This window comes from Scomber japonicus, chromosome 6 (genome assembly GCF_027409825.1).
Source record: "Scomber japonicus isolate fScoJap1 chromosome 6, fScoJap1.pri, whole genome shotgun sequence".
In the NCBI taxonomy this organism is placed as follows: domain Eukaryota; kingdom Metazoa; phylum Chordata; class Actinopteri; order Scombriformes; family Scombridae; genus Scomber; species Scomber japonicus.
In genome coordinates, this window is record NC_070583.1 from 34,987,336 (window position 1) to 35,003,353 (window position 16,018).

Here is a 16,018-nt window from a genome sequence, read left to right on the forward strand (position 1 = left end):
CTTTTTAAAGATTTTGTTGGCATAGACGCCTTTATTAACAGCAGACATGGGAGTGAGAGGGGGGTGTGACATGCAGCAAAGGACCTCCGATCGGGATTCGAACCAGGGTCGGCTGCATATATGGCATGCACTCTAACCACTCGACCACCTGCGCGCCAGAAAGAAGACATGTTGCTTTTTGTTTTTTTCGATAAATACCGTCACTATTAATCTCGTGACATCTCAGCACTCACTTATTTGATAGTAAAGGTTACAGACCATTGTATTAGACTGTCATCTTGTAGGTACATTTACTATAAGATGACATCATGACTGGATCAACCAGGGGCCCCTCGGATCCTTAAAAAGTCTTAAATTTAGTTTTTGATATTTAAAGTCTAATAAATGTCTTAAAACATGTGGAACTGTTGTAGTTCAGGCGTTAAATTTGATTTGAGTGTAATTATATTTGTTCAGTTTATGTTATTTATCATTATTATCATTATTTTGTGATTATTTTCCATAAACAAACCAATCAACTTATTAATTAAAGTAGCAGTTGGAACTATAATGAAACTAATCAGTCCTTTATAAATGACTTCAAAATGAGCTTGACCCACTACTACAGTAAAATCAGTAAAAGCAATAGTATTATTTTAAAAGTTATTACATGTGTTATCAGAAATGTGCAGATATCCCCTAAACAGGAAGGGGTCAGAAACATTATCTTAATTCTCGTCTGAAATGTCATCGTTAATAAATATAAATATAAACGGAGTAGTTTTGTCTTTAAAGTGCCGTCCAGACATTTAGTTTGATGTCAGGCTGCTGGAGCTGTGTGAAGGCTGTTCAGAGAGGAGGATAGAGGAGGAGGAGGAGGAGGAGGAGGAGGAAAAGTGACAGATGGACAGAGGAAAGAAAAACTGAGCTTAGACAATTAGTGGAGAGACACAAAGTCAAGTTAGAAAATGAAACAGATGGACAGAAAGAGATAGAGAGAGAGAGAGATAGATAGAGAGGCACAGTGTGATAAAATGACTGAAAACCATCCCAATACTCATCAGCACCTTGTTGAACTTCCCCCTCCGTCCTCTCGGTGCTATCTTCGTCCCGTGTCCTCTCTCCACGGACAGCAGGGGGGTCAGTTTTAAAGAAATGTACTCTCTGGTTTACCTCAGCAGCTCAGAGTCCTTTTAAAGTGTGTCACTGCTTTCTTTATGTCCTCCATCTGACCCACTTCCTGCTCCACACCAGCGATTTATACATATTGTGACTTTTACAGCAGCTATCACCATTATAACCATTATGACCATTATCACCATTATAACCACTATCACCATTATCACTATTATAATCATTATCACCACTATCGCTATTAAGACCATTATGACCATTATCACCATTACCACCATTATGACTATTATCACCATTATAACCATTATCACCATTATAACCACTATCACCATTATAACCACTATGACCATTATCGCCATTATGACCATTATCACCATTATGACCATTATCACCATTATCGCCATTATGACCACTATCACCATTATGACCATTATCATCATTATCACTACTATCACCATTATGACCACTATCACCATTATGACCATTATCATCATTATCACTACTATCACCATTATGACCACTATCACCATTATCGCCATTATGACCACTATCACCATTATGACCATTATCATCATTATCACTACTATCACCATTATGACCACTATCACCATTATGACCATTATCATCATTATCACTACTATCACCATTATGACCACTATCACCATTATGACCATTATCATCATTATAACCATTATCACTACTATCACCATTATGACCACTATCACTATTATCACCATTATGACCACTATCGCCATTATCACCACTATCACCATTATAACCATTATGACCATTATAATCACTATCGCCATTATGACCATTATAACCATTATCACTACTATCACCATTATGACCACTATCACCATTATGACCACTATTATTAGTGGTCACCATTATTACCATTATCACCATTATCACCTTTATGACCATTATCACTATTATAACCATTATCACCATTACAACCATTATCACCATTATAACCACTATCACCATTATCACTGTTTGAGTGCTAATAAAACCTTTAATTCAGAAGCCCATAAATGTATATTTTATTTCTGCATTCATTTTATGTATTTATTTATTTCTACATTTATTAATTTATTATTTATACATTTATTTTTTACTTATGCATTCATTAATTACATTTATTTATTTATTTCTACATTTATTTATTTATATAAATGACAGCTTTGGCACCTGCCCAGTGATGAAACACTGACCATCTGCTTGATGTCAGATCATCACTCAGACAGTAGCAGAATAAATATTATAGGTTTGTATATTTATCCAGTTTTGTGTCTGAAATTTCATAATCAGTTTATTTTTTTCAAATCAACATTTTCTTGTTTTTCTGGTAGTCATCCTTCACATCTTCATAAGTCCTCATCATGACATTGTTCTTCCTCACTTCAGTTATCTAACGTTGTTACTTGAATGCGTCTCTTTCTCATCTGTATTCATCTGAAATATAGAAGTGAGACAGTCTGTAGTCGAACCTGCACATCATCACAGCTCTGATGACTCCTGATGGTTTATATATCTGCTATCACTCCTTTTATTACTCCCATCTGCCTCTCTCTCTCTCTCTCTCTCTCTCTCTCTCTCTCTCTCCCTCTCTCTGCCTCTCTCTCTTTCTCACTCTCTGCCTCTCTCTCTCCCTCTCTCTGCCTCTCTCTCTTTCTCTCTCTCTGCCTCTCTCTCTCTCTCTCTCTCTCTCTCTCTCTCTCTCTGCCTCTCTCTCTCTCTCTCTCTCTCTCTGCCTTCCTCTCTCTCTCTGCCTCCCTCTCTCTCTCTCTGTCTGCCTCTCTCTCTCTCTCTCTCTCTCTGCCTCCCTCTCTCTCACTCTCTCTCTCTCTCTCTCTCTCTGCCTCCCTCTCTCTCTCTCTCTGCCTCCCTCTCTCTCTCTCTCTGCCTCCCTCTCTCTCTCTCTCTGTCTCACTCTCCCTTTCTCTCTCTCTCTGCCTCTCTCTCTCTCTCTCTCTCTCTCTCTCTCTCTCTCTCTCTCTCTCTCTCTTTATTTCATACCTCCACCGTCTCCCTTCATCCTTTTCACAGCAGTAATAATAATAATAACAGATCTGATGTCACGGTTGCCATGGCAGCGGCGTGATGACTCGGCTGGTTGCTCTGCGTCTGGAGGACTTCAGTCAGTCGCAGCTCCTGAAAAACAGAGAGAGAGAAAAAAAAAGACAAACTGAGCAGAACAGAAATGTATCATCCAGATTATAACAGAATAATAGAAGAGCATACAATTTAATTATGTAGAGTTTAATTAAATTAAAATACATAGACAGTAAGAACAGAACGTAATGGAATTGAACAGATTACAGTAATAAAGGACATTAATCAACCAAACTAGTTTATAGAATAAAGATGAATTGGTTCTTAAAGTGACTGATGGGTATTCTCCATCATTTATAACACTTAATGTAAAAGTTTGTTTATTTCCAGAAGAATATATGTGTGTTGTTTTAATAGCAGCAGTGATAATGAAAAGGATTTTATGACACTGGAGACGCTGTAATCATTTCTCCTTTTCATACTGAACATTAGAACAGTGGGATCGATATTGTTACCACTATAACGCCCCCCCCCCCCCCCCTTACAATTACAAAAACTAAAGGAACCTCATATCTTACTTTATAAGAAATACAGTATCTTAATTATATTTCAATACAGTCTCTGCTACAATAAACATACAGCAGCAGCATGGAACAATGAATTGTTGAATGAAGTAGTGAACCCAACCTTTTCATACCTGCAGGAAACCTGTATAAAATGAGTATTCATGATATAATATATAGTATAATAATATCATATCATATTCATAATATTAGTATTAGTAATTCTTGGGGTTTACTGACTGCCTCTGGGTGATCAGCTGTCTGGTGTCGCATTCATTGTCCAGTTTTCTCACTGAAACAGATAAATAGATATGAACAAAATCAAATATCACAATATTTTAGACCAAATACCTCGACTGTTGATGCTTTCACTAAATATTTACACTATGAAATGTTTGATAAATAATCATCAGTATTGAGGATATAATGACAAAGTGGGTAAAAGGTAAATAACAGAACAGCTAGAAACAGTCTGGTAAGTTCAGATAATTACATATTTTACTGTAACGCAGCTTTAAAACCAGGAAAAGACGACTCTGATGACATCGCAACAGTACGATATCTTGTCTCATATCACGATATCGATATAATATCAATATATCGCCCAGTCCTAGCAACAGATGCATTCAGCTCTAATTTTGTCCATTACGTCTATGAATCCAAACTCAATGTAACTTTCTTGGTCCTTCTTTTTATTTTTATTTTGGACAGATTCAGCATTTTTCACCATTTCTCCATCAGCTCTCTGTTTGCGTTGCTAGCTAACCTCCGTGTGTGCTGCAGAAGGGATTTTCATGTTACACACGCCCCTCATCTTTGCGATATCTATTACATCTTACAATGGAAGTGATGGAGGACTAAATCCACAGTCCTCCTTCTGTGTAAACATGGATTTAAACGTTGATCTGAAGCTAATATGAAGCTTCAGTTTTGTCCAAATGAGTCAAATCTTCATCTTCTATGTTTCAGCGTTACAGTGTTTTTAGTATCAAAGTCTTTTTGTTCCTATACTTCCACCACAGCTCAACAGGAAACACTAAGAGGGAATCTGATGCTAAAAAGACAGTAAATGTGTCAGACATCACTTGATATGACTAACTCACACTGCTGAAGCTCAATAGAAGCTGATCATCTACTTTATAATGACTTTATTTTTGTCTCTTGTCACTTGAAGTTTATTATGAAGGGATTTTCCATTGGTCAGTATGAACAGGAGGAATTATTACAGTCATTTGGAGGCTGCTGGCCTCACTGCTGGTTTAGTTAACTCAAAAATGAGATAAACTTCCATAGAAATGAGGTATACTTCCATATAATGAGGTATACTTCCATAGAAATGAGATATACTTCCATATAATGAGGTATACTTCCATATAATGAGGTATACTTCCATAGAAATGAGATATACTTCCATATAATGAGGTATACTTCCATATAATGAGGTATACTTCCATAGAAATGAGGTATACTTCCATAGAAATTAGGCCTACTGACCATCATTTCTAGAAATACTTGTGGTAATAGGTTGGAATGAAGTTGGCTAAAAAGGTCTAACACATAATTGGGTGATAATTGAAACCTTTGTGTTTCCACCATTATAATGAATTACAGATTCAGCATCTTATGAGCAGTTCAGACTAACTGTGTGTTTCTGATGGAGAGTGTGTCAGGCTGCTAAGTTGACCTTGTTGTTTGCCGTCATCGGACCTACATTAAGTAGATTTAGGCCACTTATCTGGGTCTGTAACACAGCCGGATCAGCACTTTGTAGAACTGTGGAAAGAAAAGAAAAACACACTCAGCGGTTCATTCGCTCTGATTCATGATCGCTGAGAGACTGAACGTTTAATTTAAGAGCAGAAACTAATTCATCAGTTTATTAGTTAATCAAAAGAAAGAAAGACTTAAAGAAAGAGAAAGGTGGTAAGAAAGTAAGAAAGAAAGAGACGGAAAGAAAGACAGAATGTAATAAAGAAAGAAGGAAAGAAAGATGGAAAAAAAGAGAAAGATGGTAAAGTAAGAAAGAAAGAGACGGAAAGAAAGAAAGAAAGACGGAAAGTAATAAAGAAAGATGGAAAGTAAGTAAGAGAGATGGAAAGAAGAGGAAAGAAAGAAAGAAAGAAAAAGACAAAGTAATAAAGAAAGACGGAAAGAAAGTAAGAGATGGAAAGAAGAGGAAAGATGGAAAGTCCAAAAAGAAAGATCGAAAGACGGATTGAAAGTAAGAAAGAAAGACAGAGGAACGAAGTAAGAAAAAGGAGGAAGAAGTGAAAAAGAAAAAGAAGTAGGAAAAGAGAAAGAAAGACAGAAACAAATGTATCAGTTAATTGACAGAAAATTAATCAGCAACAACTGAAAGTGTTGAATAATCGATGCGTTATAATCAATTAAAATGATAATTAGTCAGAACTTTGATTAAATTAAGTTTTTTAAATCTCTTCTTAAATCATATTTTTATTGGAGAGCCTTTAAAGATTAAATTTAATCTTATTTCACTGATGTTATAGATTATATGAATCTTACCGATCAACCATTTTGCTGATGACACTGTAATTTATTTTATGGACTCTGTGAATCACTTTGTAATGTAAGTTTAAAAAAGTGAGCTTCAACCTTTGTGTCGTCCTCCCGGGTCAAATTGACCCCGTCTGTTTTGACTGGTCCTTCCTTCCTTCCCTCCTTCCTTCCTTTCCTTCCCTCCTTCCTTCCTTCCTTCCATCTGTCCTTCCTTCCTTCTTCCTCTCTCCCTTCCTTCCTTCTTCCTCCCTCCCTTCCTTCCTTCTTCCTTCCTTCCTTCCTTCCTTCCCTCCTTCTTTCCTTCCTCCTTTCCTTCCCTCCTTCCTTCCTTACTTCCTTCCATCTGTCCTTCCTTCCTTCTTCCTCTCTCCCTTCCTTCCTTACTTCCTTCCATCTGTCCTTCCTTCCTTCTTCCTCTCTCCCTTCCTTCCTTCTTCCTTCCTTCCTTCCTTCCCACCTTCTTCCTCCCTTCCTTCCTTGACTCAAGCACAACAGGAGGGTTAAGTTATAATTATAGATTATTATGGTTTTATTTTACATTTTAATTTCTTTAATACAAGTTTGCAGCCTGATTATCTTGATGAGATGAGAATGAAAGTCCCGTGCGTGTCCCAGGAGTGTTTACAGTTCAGTTTGTTTGGGGATAAATTAGTTTAATCGTGTATTGAGGAATGTTCTGTTGATCGTGGAAGTGTTGAGTAATCCGAGGCGGGAAGTTAAACTTAGAGATCAGACTAATTGGCTGATGAAGTATTTGGTTAAGTGGAGCAGTTTATTTAGAGCTGTTGTATAACTTTCATTATTAAACTGCTGCTGCTGCTGTTATGGAAGTGTTAACCCTCCTGTTGTCCTCATGCCAAGGAAGGACAGGAGGAAGGGAGGAAGGAAGGAAGGAAGGAGTAAGGAAGGAAGGAGGAAGGCAAGGAGTAAGGAGGAAGGAAGGAAGGGCGGATGGAAAGATGGAAGGAAAAGAAGACAGGAAGGAAAGTGGGCCGGATTGGACTCCTTGGCGGGCCGGTTGTGGCCCACGGGCCGCATGTTTGACACCTCTGATTTAGAGCTGGTGTATAACTTTCATTATTAAACTGCTGCTGCTGTAGTTATGGAAGTGTTAAAGTGACCATTAAATGAGTTATAAGTTAAATATTTCTGTATATGTCAGTGAAGATCTTATAATGTGATATTTTATTATCCAGAGGAGCAAAGATCAGACAGCTGCTGGTATAGAATGATAGATTAGCATAACTACATACACCATGTTTTAAAAAAGATATATTAGATATGTTGGTCTATTGATATTACCGGCCTATCACAGATACAGTGTATCAGTGCTTATGCCGTCCAATATGTGCCAATAATTTCTTTTAAAGTTAAGTATCGGCAGAATTTTATGTATATTTAATCCTTTTTCCTAATTCAGTTCAATTTCCCAGCAAAGTTTACTGTTTCAGTGCACTGAGTTCTTTTTATAAAAATTTGTTGTTCTGTGTTTGGATTTTTACAACGTGGACCTTATTTCTTTTTTTTTAAAGTATATTTTTGGGGCTTTTTGCCTTTATTGTACAGGCTAGTAGAGAGACAGGAAATGGGAGGCAGAGAGGGGGCAATGACACGCAGGATAGGACCGCTCGGTGCGGGATTTGAGCCGGGGTTGCCTGCAGCGAGGACTGTAGCCTCAACACACTGAGTTATACACCACCACCCTGGACCTTATTTCTAGCATAAAATACGATCGTTTACTCACCCAGTCAATTTTGGTGTCATTTGGAGTCGTTGGGATGAAATTAGCTGAAGTGTTGCGCCGCGTATATCCGTATAATGCGAGTACACGGGGCACCGAAGCGCAGCCTCTATATAACACATTATCTGCCACCAAACTAGTTAATTTCACCAATATGTAGTTATGATGGGGTTTTTTTCCCGTTCCCACACAGAGCACAGTCTGGGAGCTGCTTTGTTTTTCTCATCCTCTCTCCTCTTGTTTCTTTCCTTTTCTCCCCTCTCATTGTGCTCAGTCATCCGGTTATGTCTTTCTTATTGTATGTATTGTATGTTGTATATGTACGGAAGGGGTGATTGCTGTTATTTCGCTGTACTTCTGTATAGTGATTGATTGATACGTTAGTGCTGTTCCCCTCCGAGACCGTGGTGGCATGTTATCAACATCCGGGGTCTGTAGGTTGACCTGCTAGGCTCTGATCTTGATGATGTCATTGATGGTCTTAGCCATGGTGAACTATAATAAGAAGGTTAGCAGGTCAACCCACAGACACTGGAGGTTAATGACACCAAAGTTGTCTGGGTGAGTAAATGATCGTATTTTATGCTAGAAATAAGGTCCAGGTTGTAAAAAAACGGTAATTATCCTTTAATATCTGTATTGGCATCGGCACCAAAAATCCAGTATCAGTCTGGCTTTTTGTTTTGTTATGCATTTCATTCAATGTGTCGTTTTTTGTTGTAATTTTTTGTTTGTTTTTATTATTTTTAGTTAAGTTTTTTAGTTCAAAGTAAACATTGAATTCATCAGCCAATGAATATAGGTCGTGTACTAGCGTGTGTCATTAATCACCTCTCTCAGCTGCTGTATATAAGCACGAGCTGTGTGATTACATGAGTTTTAGGTCAGTGTGAATTTCTTCTAGGTTACTTTAAACAGGTCACAGAGATAAAATCAGCACACACGCAGTCCTGTCTATAAATATCTCCTAAACTCATCCAAACTTTCTTCTCTCTCCCTCAAGGTGAAGATAGTGTGGAGGCCTGCAGTCCTTCCCCCTTTTTTCCTCCATCTGTCTCCTCTCTCTCTCTCCTCTTCCTCCTCCTCTCTCTCTCTCTCTCTCTCTCTCTCTCCTCCTCCTCCTCCTCCTCTCTGTGTCTGTGATGCCGGGCTGTGGGTGACTGTTTGCCCCTGACCAGACTGAAGCTGGGGAAGCTAAAGGTGGTGCGGCGGCAGCTGCTGCAAAGGTACAAAACAACACCTGTGACACCAGTAATGTCACCAGTAATGTCACCAGTATTGACACCAGTATTGTCAACCAGCAATGAACCAGTAATGACACCAGTAATGAACCAGTAGTGACACCAGTAATGTCACCAGTATTGACACCAGTAATGACACCAGTAATGTCACCAGTAATGAACCAGTATTGATACCAGTAATGACACCAGTAATGTCACCAGTAATGAACCAGTAATGACACCAGTAATGTCACCAGTAATGAACCAGTAGTGACACCAGTAATGAACCAGTAGTGACACCAGTAATGAACCAGTAGTGACACCAGTAATGAACCAGTATTGTCACCAGTAATGTCACCAGTAATGAACCAGTATTGACACCAGTAATGAACCAGTAATGACACCAGTATTGTCACCAGTAATGACACCAGTAATGTCACCAGTAATGAACCAGTATTGATACCAGTAATGACACCAGTAATGTCACCAGTAATGAACCAGTAATGACACCAGTAATGTCACCAGTAATGAACCAGTATTGTCACCAGTAATGAACCAGTATTGACACCAGTAATGAACCAGTAATGACACCAGTAATGAACCAGTATTGTCACCAGTAATGACACCAGTAATGTCAACCAGTAATGTCACCAGTAATGAACCAGTAATGAACCAGTAATGACACCAGTAATGAACCAGTATTGACACCAGTAATGAACCAGTAATGTCACCAGTAATGTCACCAGTAATGAACCAGTAATGAACCAGTAATGACACCAGTAATGAACCAGTATTGACACCAGTAATGAACCAGTATTGACACCAGTAATGAACCAGTATGAACCAGTACTGTCACCAGTAATTTTGTCTGAATCTTAATTTTTATTGGTTAATTCTGTTTTCAAGGTATGAACACCAGCCGTTTGTCTCCTGCCTCGCCGGCCTCTATGGTTGCCAATGGAGACGATACCAAAGAGCTCGGGCGCAGCCAGGAGAGTGCTGCTGCAGCAAGGTACACACACACACACACACACACACACACTCCACCACCTACTGTATAAGCAGCAGGAGCAGCGTGTTGAGTTTGGTTAGTTTGCTGATGGAGCAGAGAGTATTGATTGAGCCTGCTGACTCTAGCAGTCAGTTACTGCTTTTCTGTGGAGAAATATCAGCACATATATACTCTGTCAGCTGGTATCAAAATATACTGCTTCAGTAGTGTGAGAGGCTTTTAACGTATCTGCCAGATTGTGCATCACTGGGTCGCTGTTTTGCCTCCAACTACGACTATAAAGGCTATAAAGGTCCGTCCACACCAAGAACTATAACTTTAAATATCTCCAGTGGATGGAGGAGTCCACATCGCAACTATAACGACATCATTGGATCACTTTCAGAGCAATTTGATGAATGATAGAAAAAATCTGAATCCAGCCTAACATCTACAGTAAAACCTGCAAATATCATCTTCATCATGACTTTATTTATGTCTCTGTATTTGTAGTAAAGCAGCTTTGCTCGTCTCTCAGCACAGACTCAGAGGTGATTTCTTTAGAGAGGTTTGTCTCTCTTTATTATACAAACATGCTGGAGCTTTGTTCTCTATTCTAATGTTCAGATGTGAGCTCATACTGTGAGTCTCTGCTTCAACATGTGCTGCTGTGTGTCGCCTCAGTTTGGACATCACAGCAACTAGAGTCTGAAATACTTCTGATCATCACACTGAATCAGCACCAAGCCTGTCAACCCTTCTGCTTTGCTTTTTATCTCTCTGTTCAACATCCAGCAGTAACAGCTCATCTATATCTGTGTTCATTAGCTTCAGACACACCTGGAACCAGCAGCTGAGAGACAGGAAGTTATAGTTCATAGTGTGGACACTCATATCATTATAGTTATAGTCATCGTTCTTACTGTGGACGACCCTTAAATCCTGTTTTACACGAGAAAGCCTAATTTCCACTCTTTAAACGTTTTTGAAAATATAAACATCATACATAAAAAACTGCTTTAGCCTTAATTGCGTATTAAAAAAAAGATGTTTGTGTGTGTGTGTGTGTGTGTGTGTGTGTGTGTTCCAGGTGGAGTGCGGCAGTTTTGGCCTCCTGATCCTCACCTTCTTCCTGAGTTTTGTATTCCTCTATTTTTGGACTGAAGCTCAGAATGACTACCACGACTTTGACTGGTGGGTCACAGTCACTCACCTTCCTCATCACTCTCATCACTATATATTTGCTTACATGAATTGTATTTAGAGGAATGAGTGAATGAATCATCCTAACAATGAATGAATGAATGCTTGTCATGTCCTGTATGTGATGGCTGTTGACTGTTTTTTTTTCTTCATGGCTCTTCAGGTTTAACTTTGGGGCTCTGGGTTTCTGGTTCCCCTGGTCTCTGGTCCTGCTGGTTGTGGCTGCTGCTCTCTTCACATACATAGCCCTGCTACTGGTGAGCAATTCATATAATGCTGAATTTTATTCTTTTATGCTTCATTGAACTTTTTTTGTGGATAGAAAAAGTTTCAGAAGAATCAAATCCTTTTGTAGCTTTATGTAACACACAAAAACTGTATAGAAGAAATGAACGTAACATCCGTGATGTCACCCATTGGTTTGTGGACTGCTGCTCGGAAGCCAATAGTTTCGAATCTGGGCAGCACCATCTTGAAAATTTATGGTGCATGCTGGGAAAAATATAAACACGGATTCTACTTATATGGGCATGAGGCGGAGCCATGGGCAGGGCGGGGAGGTTGCTACGGTTGCGAGGGCTGGATCTCGAGTACATTGGGCAATCAACCTGTCAATCAGGACGTAGCCACGTCCTAATGCATACCCTGCTTTATCGTCACATATAAAATCAGGGAGGCCAAAATGTCCCAAATGAACATCATACTGCATTGAAGAAGGCTTTAAACTAGCGATTGAGACCATAAACACATTTTGAAAACGTTTACTGAGGTTAGAAATCAAGTGAGAAGTTGGTGAATTCTCCATTGACTTGTATAGAGACAGTCGCCCCCTGGTGGCCTTTTGGTAGAATGCAGCTCTAAGTTACTTCCGCGTTGGCTTCATTTCAGAGGACCAGAACTCCCCGCCTGGTAACACATGATTAAATAATTGTAATAAATATGTAAATGTTGTTCAGGTGCTGGCGGTGTGTCTGCTTTCTGAGGGACAGAGGCTTTACCTTCACTGGAGCCACAAGGTACTCTCTCACACACACACACACACACACACACCTTCTTTTAATAAGTCGTCATACCTTTGTGTTTTCTCTCTCTGCTGTGTTTGAGGCAGACTGGCATCGTGTTGACGCTGGCCTTCTCTGTCACCGCCACCGCCATCCTGTCTGACCTCTGGAGCAAAGAATGGAAGACTCTGCTCCTCTCCCTGCAGGTTAGGAGAGCTGCCAAGTTTTGACTTAAGAGAGATTTGTTCCTGAGGGAAGCTGGTGGAGAACAGATTACTCTGAGCAGTATGCATGGGAATAAATTATCTATTTATGTATATTGTTTTTTACTTTCCCCTTCTGTTGTTGTTGTGTGGTGCTGCTCTGTCTGGTCCGTCTGTGCGCTGTCAGTGTCTTCTATTCATGAGATTTGTAAAATTTTACATCACAGGACAAGATTGTTATACTTCTTAATATATAATTTGCAAATCACTGTATTAAAAGATCTAAAATTGCACTCCTATTTGTGCAGTTTTAGAAAAATTGAGGTTATAACCAATTGCAGCAGAGTCAGATAGCCTCAAGCAGAAATCAGTGGCGGGCTACAGAGGTCTAATTTGTTTCTAATTATGGACCTTCACTTTTCAGACTTGCAGTCTGCAGCTCCAGTTGATACTGACTCATATGAGACAATTCATCAGACTTCACACAGCTCCCTCTAGAGACACAATAGGCTTTAAACTGCTCTTTAAACATACTGTAAAATCATGACACTTTAACATTGTATCGTCGGCATATAAAGAGACATAACATTGTGCTTCATGTTTTGAGTGCAGTGATTGAGACTTTCTTGCCATTTTGACCTTTTCCTTTACTATCTGTCATTCTGTGTTGAACATTTCCACTTTTCATCTGTAGGTGACGGCTCCCTTCCTCCACGTGGCTGCAGTCTCACTGATGACGATCCTCTCCTGGCCAATAGCGTTGCATTTCTTCCGCATGAACAAAAAAGGTAAGGAAGCTGAGGAGTGTTTAGTTTTGTAAGCTTTGCAGCCATCATGGAAGTAATGCAGGACTTAACAGCCAATAGATTTGATGCATATGCTTTGGCTACGTCCGAACCTCACCACTTTCTGGTGTTTTTAAAGCTTTTAGTGAGACGTTTGAAACTGACCCTCTCTGTACCCTCTTTGGTTTAACATCAGAGGAATCTCAGGCTCTTCTACCAAACAAAGCCAAAATGTTCATAGCTTTCATAACAAGACATTTCATGCTAACTAAATGGAAGCAATGAGCCCCTCCGTCTTAACGTCTCCAGCTGTGTCCGTAGCTAATTATTGATGAGCTGTTACTGCTGTACGTTGTATGGTAGAAATAAAAAGAGAAGCAGAAGGGTTGACAGGCTTGGTGCTGATTCAGTGTGATGATCAGAAGCATTTCAGACTCTAGTTGCTGTGATGTTTCAGTATTTACAGACCAAACTGAGCCGCAGCACATGTTGAAGTGCACTGCTGCGACAGTAATATCCGCTAACTTTGCTGTTGTTTTTTCACATTATAATAGAGAAAAAAGTTCCAGCATCTTTGTATAATAAAGAGAGACAAACCTCTCTAAAGAAATCACCTCTGCTCCAATTTACAGCACCGTCAGTCCGTGGTGAGAGAGGAGCGAAGACGCATTAAAATAGATAAAATACATCCGTCAGTTTCCAAAATTACAATGATAAAATTGGAAAGCAGATTTTGTTGTGCTGTATGGTTTATAGGAAGGATGGGAGGCGGCTGTAGCTCAGGAGATAGAGCGGTCGTCCTCCAATTGGAAGATTGGCAGTTTCGATTCCCAGCTCCTCCAGTCCACATGTCGATGTGTCCTTGGGCAAGACACCTAACCCCAAATTGTTGCTGTGCCAACGGTGAATGAATGAGAATGAATGGTTAAATTCCCCCTGATGAGCAGGTTGGCACCCTGCGTGGTAGCTCCCGCCATCAGTGTATGAATGTGGGTGAATGGGTGAATGAGATGTAATGTAAAGCGCTTTGAGTGGTCATAAAGACTAGAATGGTGCTATATAAGTACAGTCCATTTACCATTTACCATTTTGATTGGCTGTCAGAGTTTTTATCATTCATCAAATCGCTCTGAAAGTGATCCAATGATACTGATCATCCACTGGAGTTAGAACAACTTTTATATCTATATATTTATATTCATAGTTATTGTTCTCAGTGTTGGCGGGCCTTTATACATTATCAGGAGTGGATAAAACAAACTCTACCTTTAACTGATATTTAGCGAACTGATGACTTTAATTTCCTGTTGGCCTCAAACTCATCACTGTTCTAGACACAACAAGCCTTTCTCTCTCTGACCGCCGGCAGTAACTGAAGAGAAGAAACAACATAATGGCTGATTGCTGGCAGACAGGTTAACAAGTTTTGACTCTTTTAAAGCTTCGGTTGTACTCATGAGTTGCTCATCCTCCCAGAGATAAAGTACTAGTACGACATGGATTATACAGCTGTAGACCTCTCTGCGTCCTTCTCAACAGAAAATCAATGTCTCATTTTCCCTCTCGCTCACTTCTCGCTCCTCCGTTTTATATTTTCTCTGATGCTTTCTGTCATCTCTCTGACCTTTGACCTCCCTTTTTGGCTGCTGTCTGCCTGCGTCTTTGTGTCTGACAGGCTTTTTTTTTTCTTCTCCACTCAATGGATCTGACCTCTCTGTCTCTCCGCCTCTCGTCTTCTTTCTTTGGTCTCCATGGGTACTGTCCCTGGTTGCCATGGCGATCCAGCGGATAGAGTGATGCTGAGTCATGCCGGTGGGGTCTCTCCTGGCAGGAGATAAGGGAGCGAGAGAGATTTGCCAAAGCACAGGATCAAATATAACTCTCCCTGTTGTATCGAGATGAGCTTTGAATGTACAACGATAGAGAGGTTAAGGATTAGTTTTGTAGTTTATTAAATATGAGCAGACCTGAGAGACTTGATGTGAAAGGTAAGGGATGCTGGATTAAGCTGGAAGCAGAAGAGTATTACATTTAACCCTCCTGTTGTCCTCAAGTCAAGGAAGGAAAGGAGGGAGGAAAGGAGGAAGGGAGGAAGAAGGAAGGAAAGGAGGGAGGGAGGGAGGAAGGAAGGGAGGGAGAAAGGAAGGAAAGGAGGGAGGGAGGAAGGAAGGGAGGAAGGAAGAAGGAAGGAAGGGAGGAAGAAGGAAGGAAAGGAGGGAGGGAGGGAGGAAGGAAGGGAGGGAGAAGGAAAGAAAGGAGGGAGGGAGAAAGAAAGGAAGGGAGGAAGGAAGGAAAGAAGGGAGGGAGAAAGGAAGGAATGGAGAGAGGGAGAAAGGAAGGGAGAGAGAAGGAAGGAAAGGAGGGAGAAAGGAAGGGAGGAAGGAAGAAGGAAGGAAGGGAGGAAGAAGGAAGGAAAGGAGGGAGGGAGGGAGGGAGGAAGGAAGAAGGAAGGAAAGGAGGGAGGGAGAAAGGAAGGAAGGGAGGGAGAAAGGAAAAGAGGAAGGAAGGAAAGAAGGACAGAGGAAAGAAGGAAGGGTGGAGGAAAGAAGGAAGGAAGGAAGGAAGGAAGGAAGGAAAGAAGAAACAGTCAAAACAGACGGGTCAAAGGTTAAAGGACAGCGAA

The 16,018-nt window shown here is 40.2% G+C and overlaps 1 protein-coding gene across 1 annotated transcript in view; it reads left to right on the forward strand.

Moving 5' to 3' along the window:
- The first annotated feature begins 1,284 nt into the window (after positions 1-1,284).
- gdpd4a (glycerophosphodiester phosphodiesterase domain containing 4a) overlaps positions 1,285-16,018 on the forward strand; it is a 36,146-nt gene continuing 21,412 nt past the window's right edge. The window contains 10 exon segments of the mRNA XM_053320298.1: positions 1,285-1,917; positions 2,813-2,850; positions 9,118-9,157; positions 9,160-9,218; positions 10,119-10,224; positions 11,294-11,397; positions 11,570-11,663; positions 12,363-12,422; positions 12,515-12,613; positions 13,305-13,398. Of these exon segments, the coding sequence (XP_053176273.1) occupies positions 1,285-1,917; positions 2,813-2,850; positions 9,118-9,157; positions 9,160-9,218; positions 10,119-10,224; positions 11,294-11,397; positions 11,570-11,663; positions 12,363-12,422; positions 12,515-12,613; positions 13,305-13,398 (1,327 nt within the window).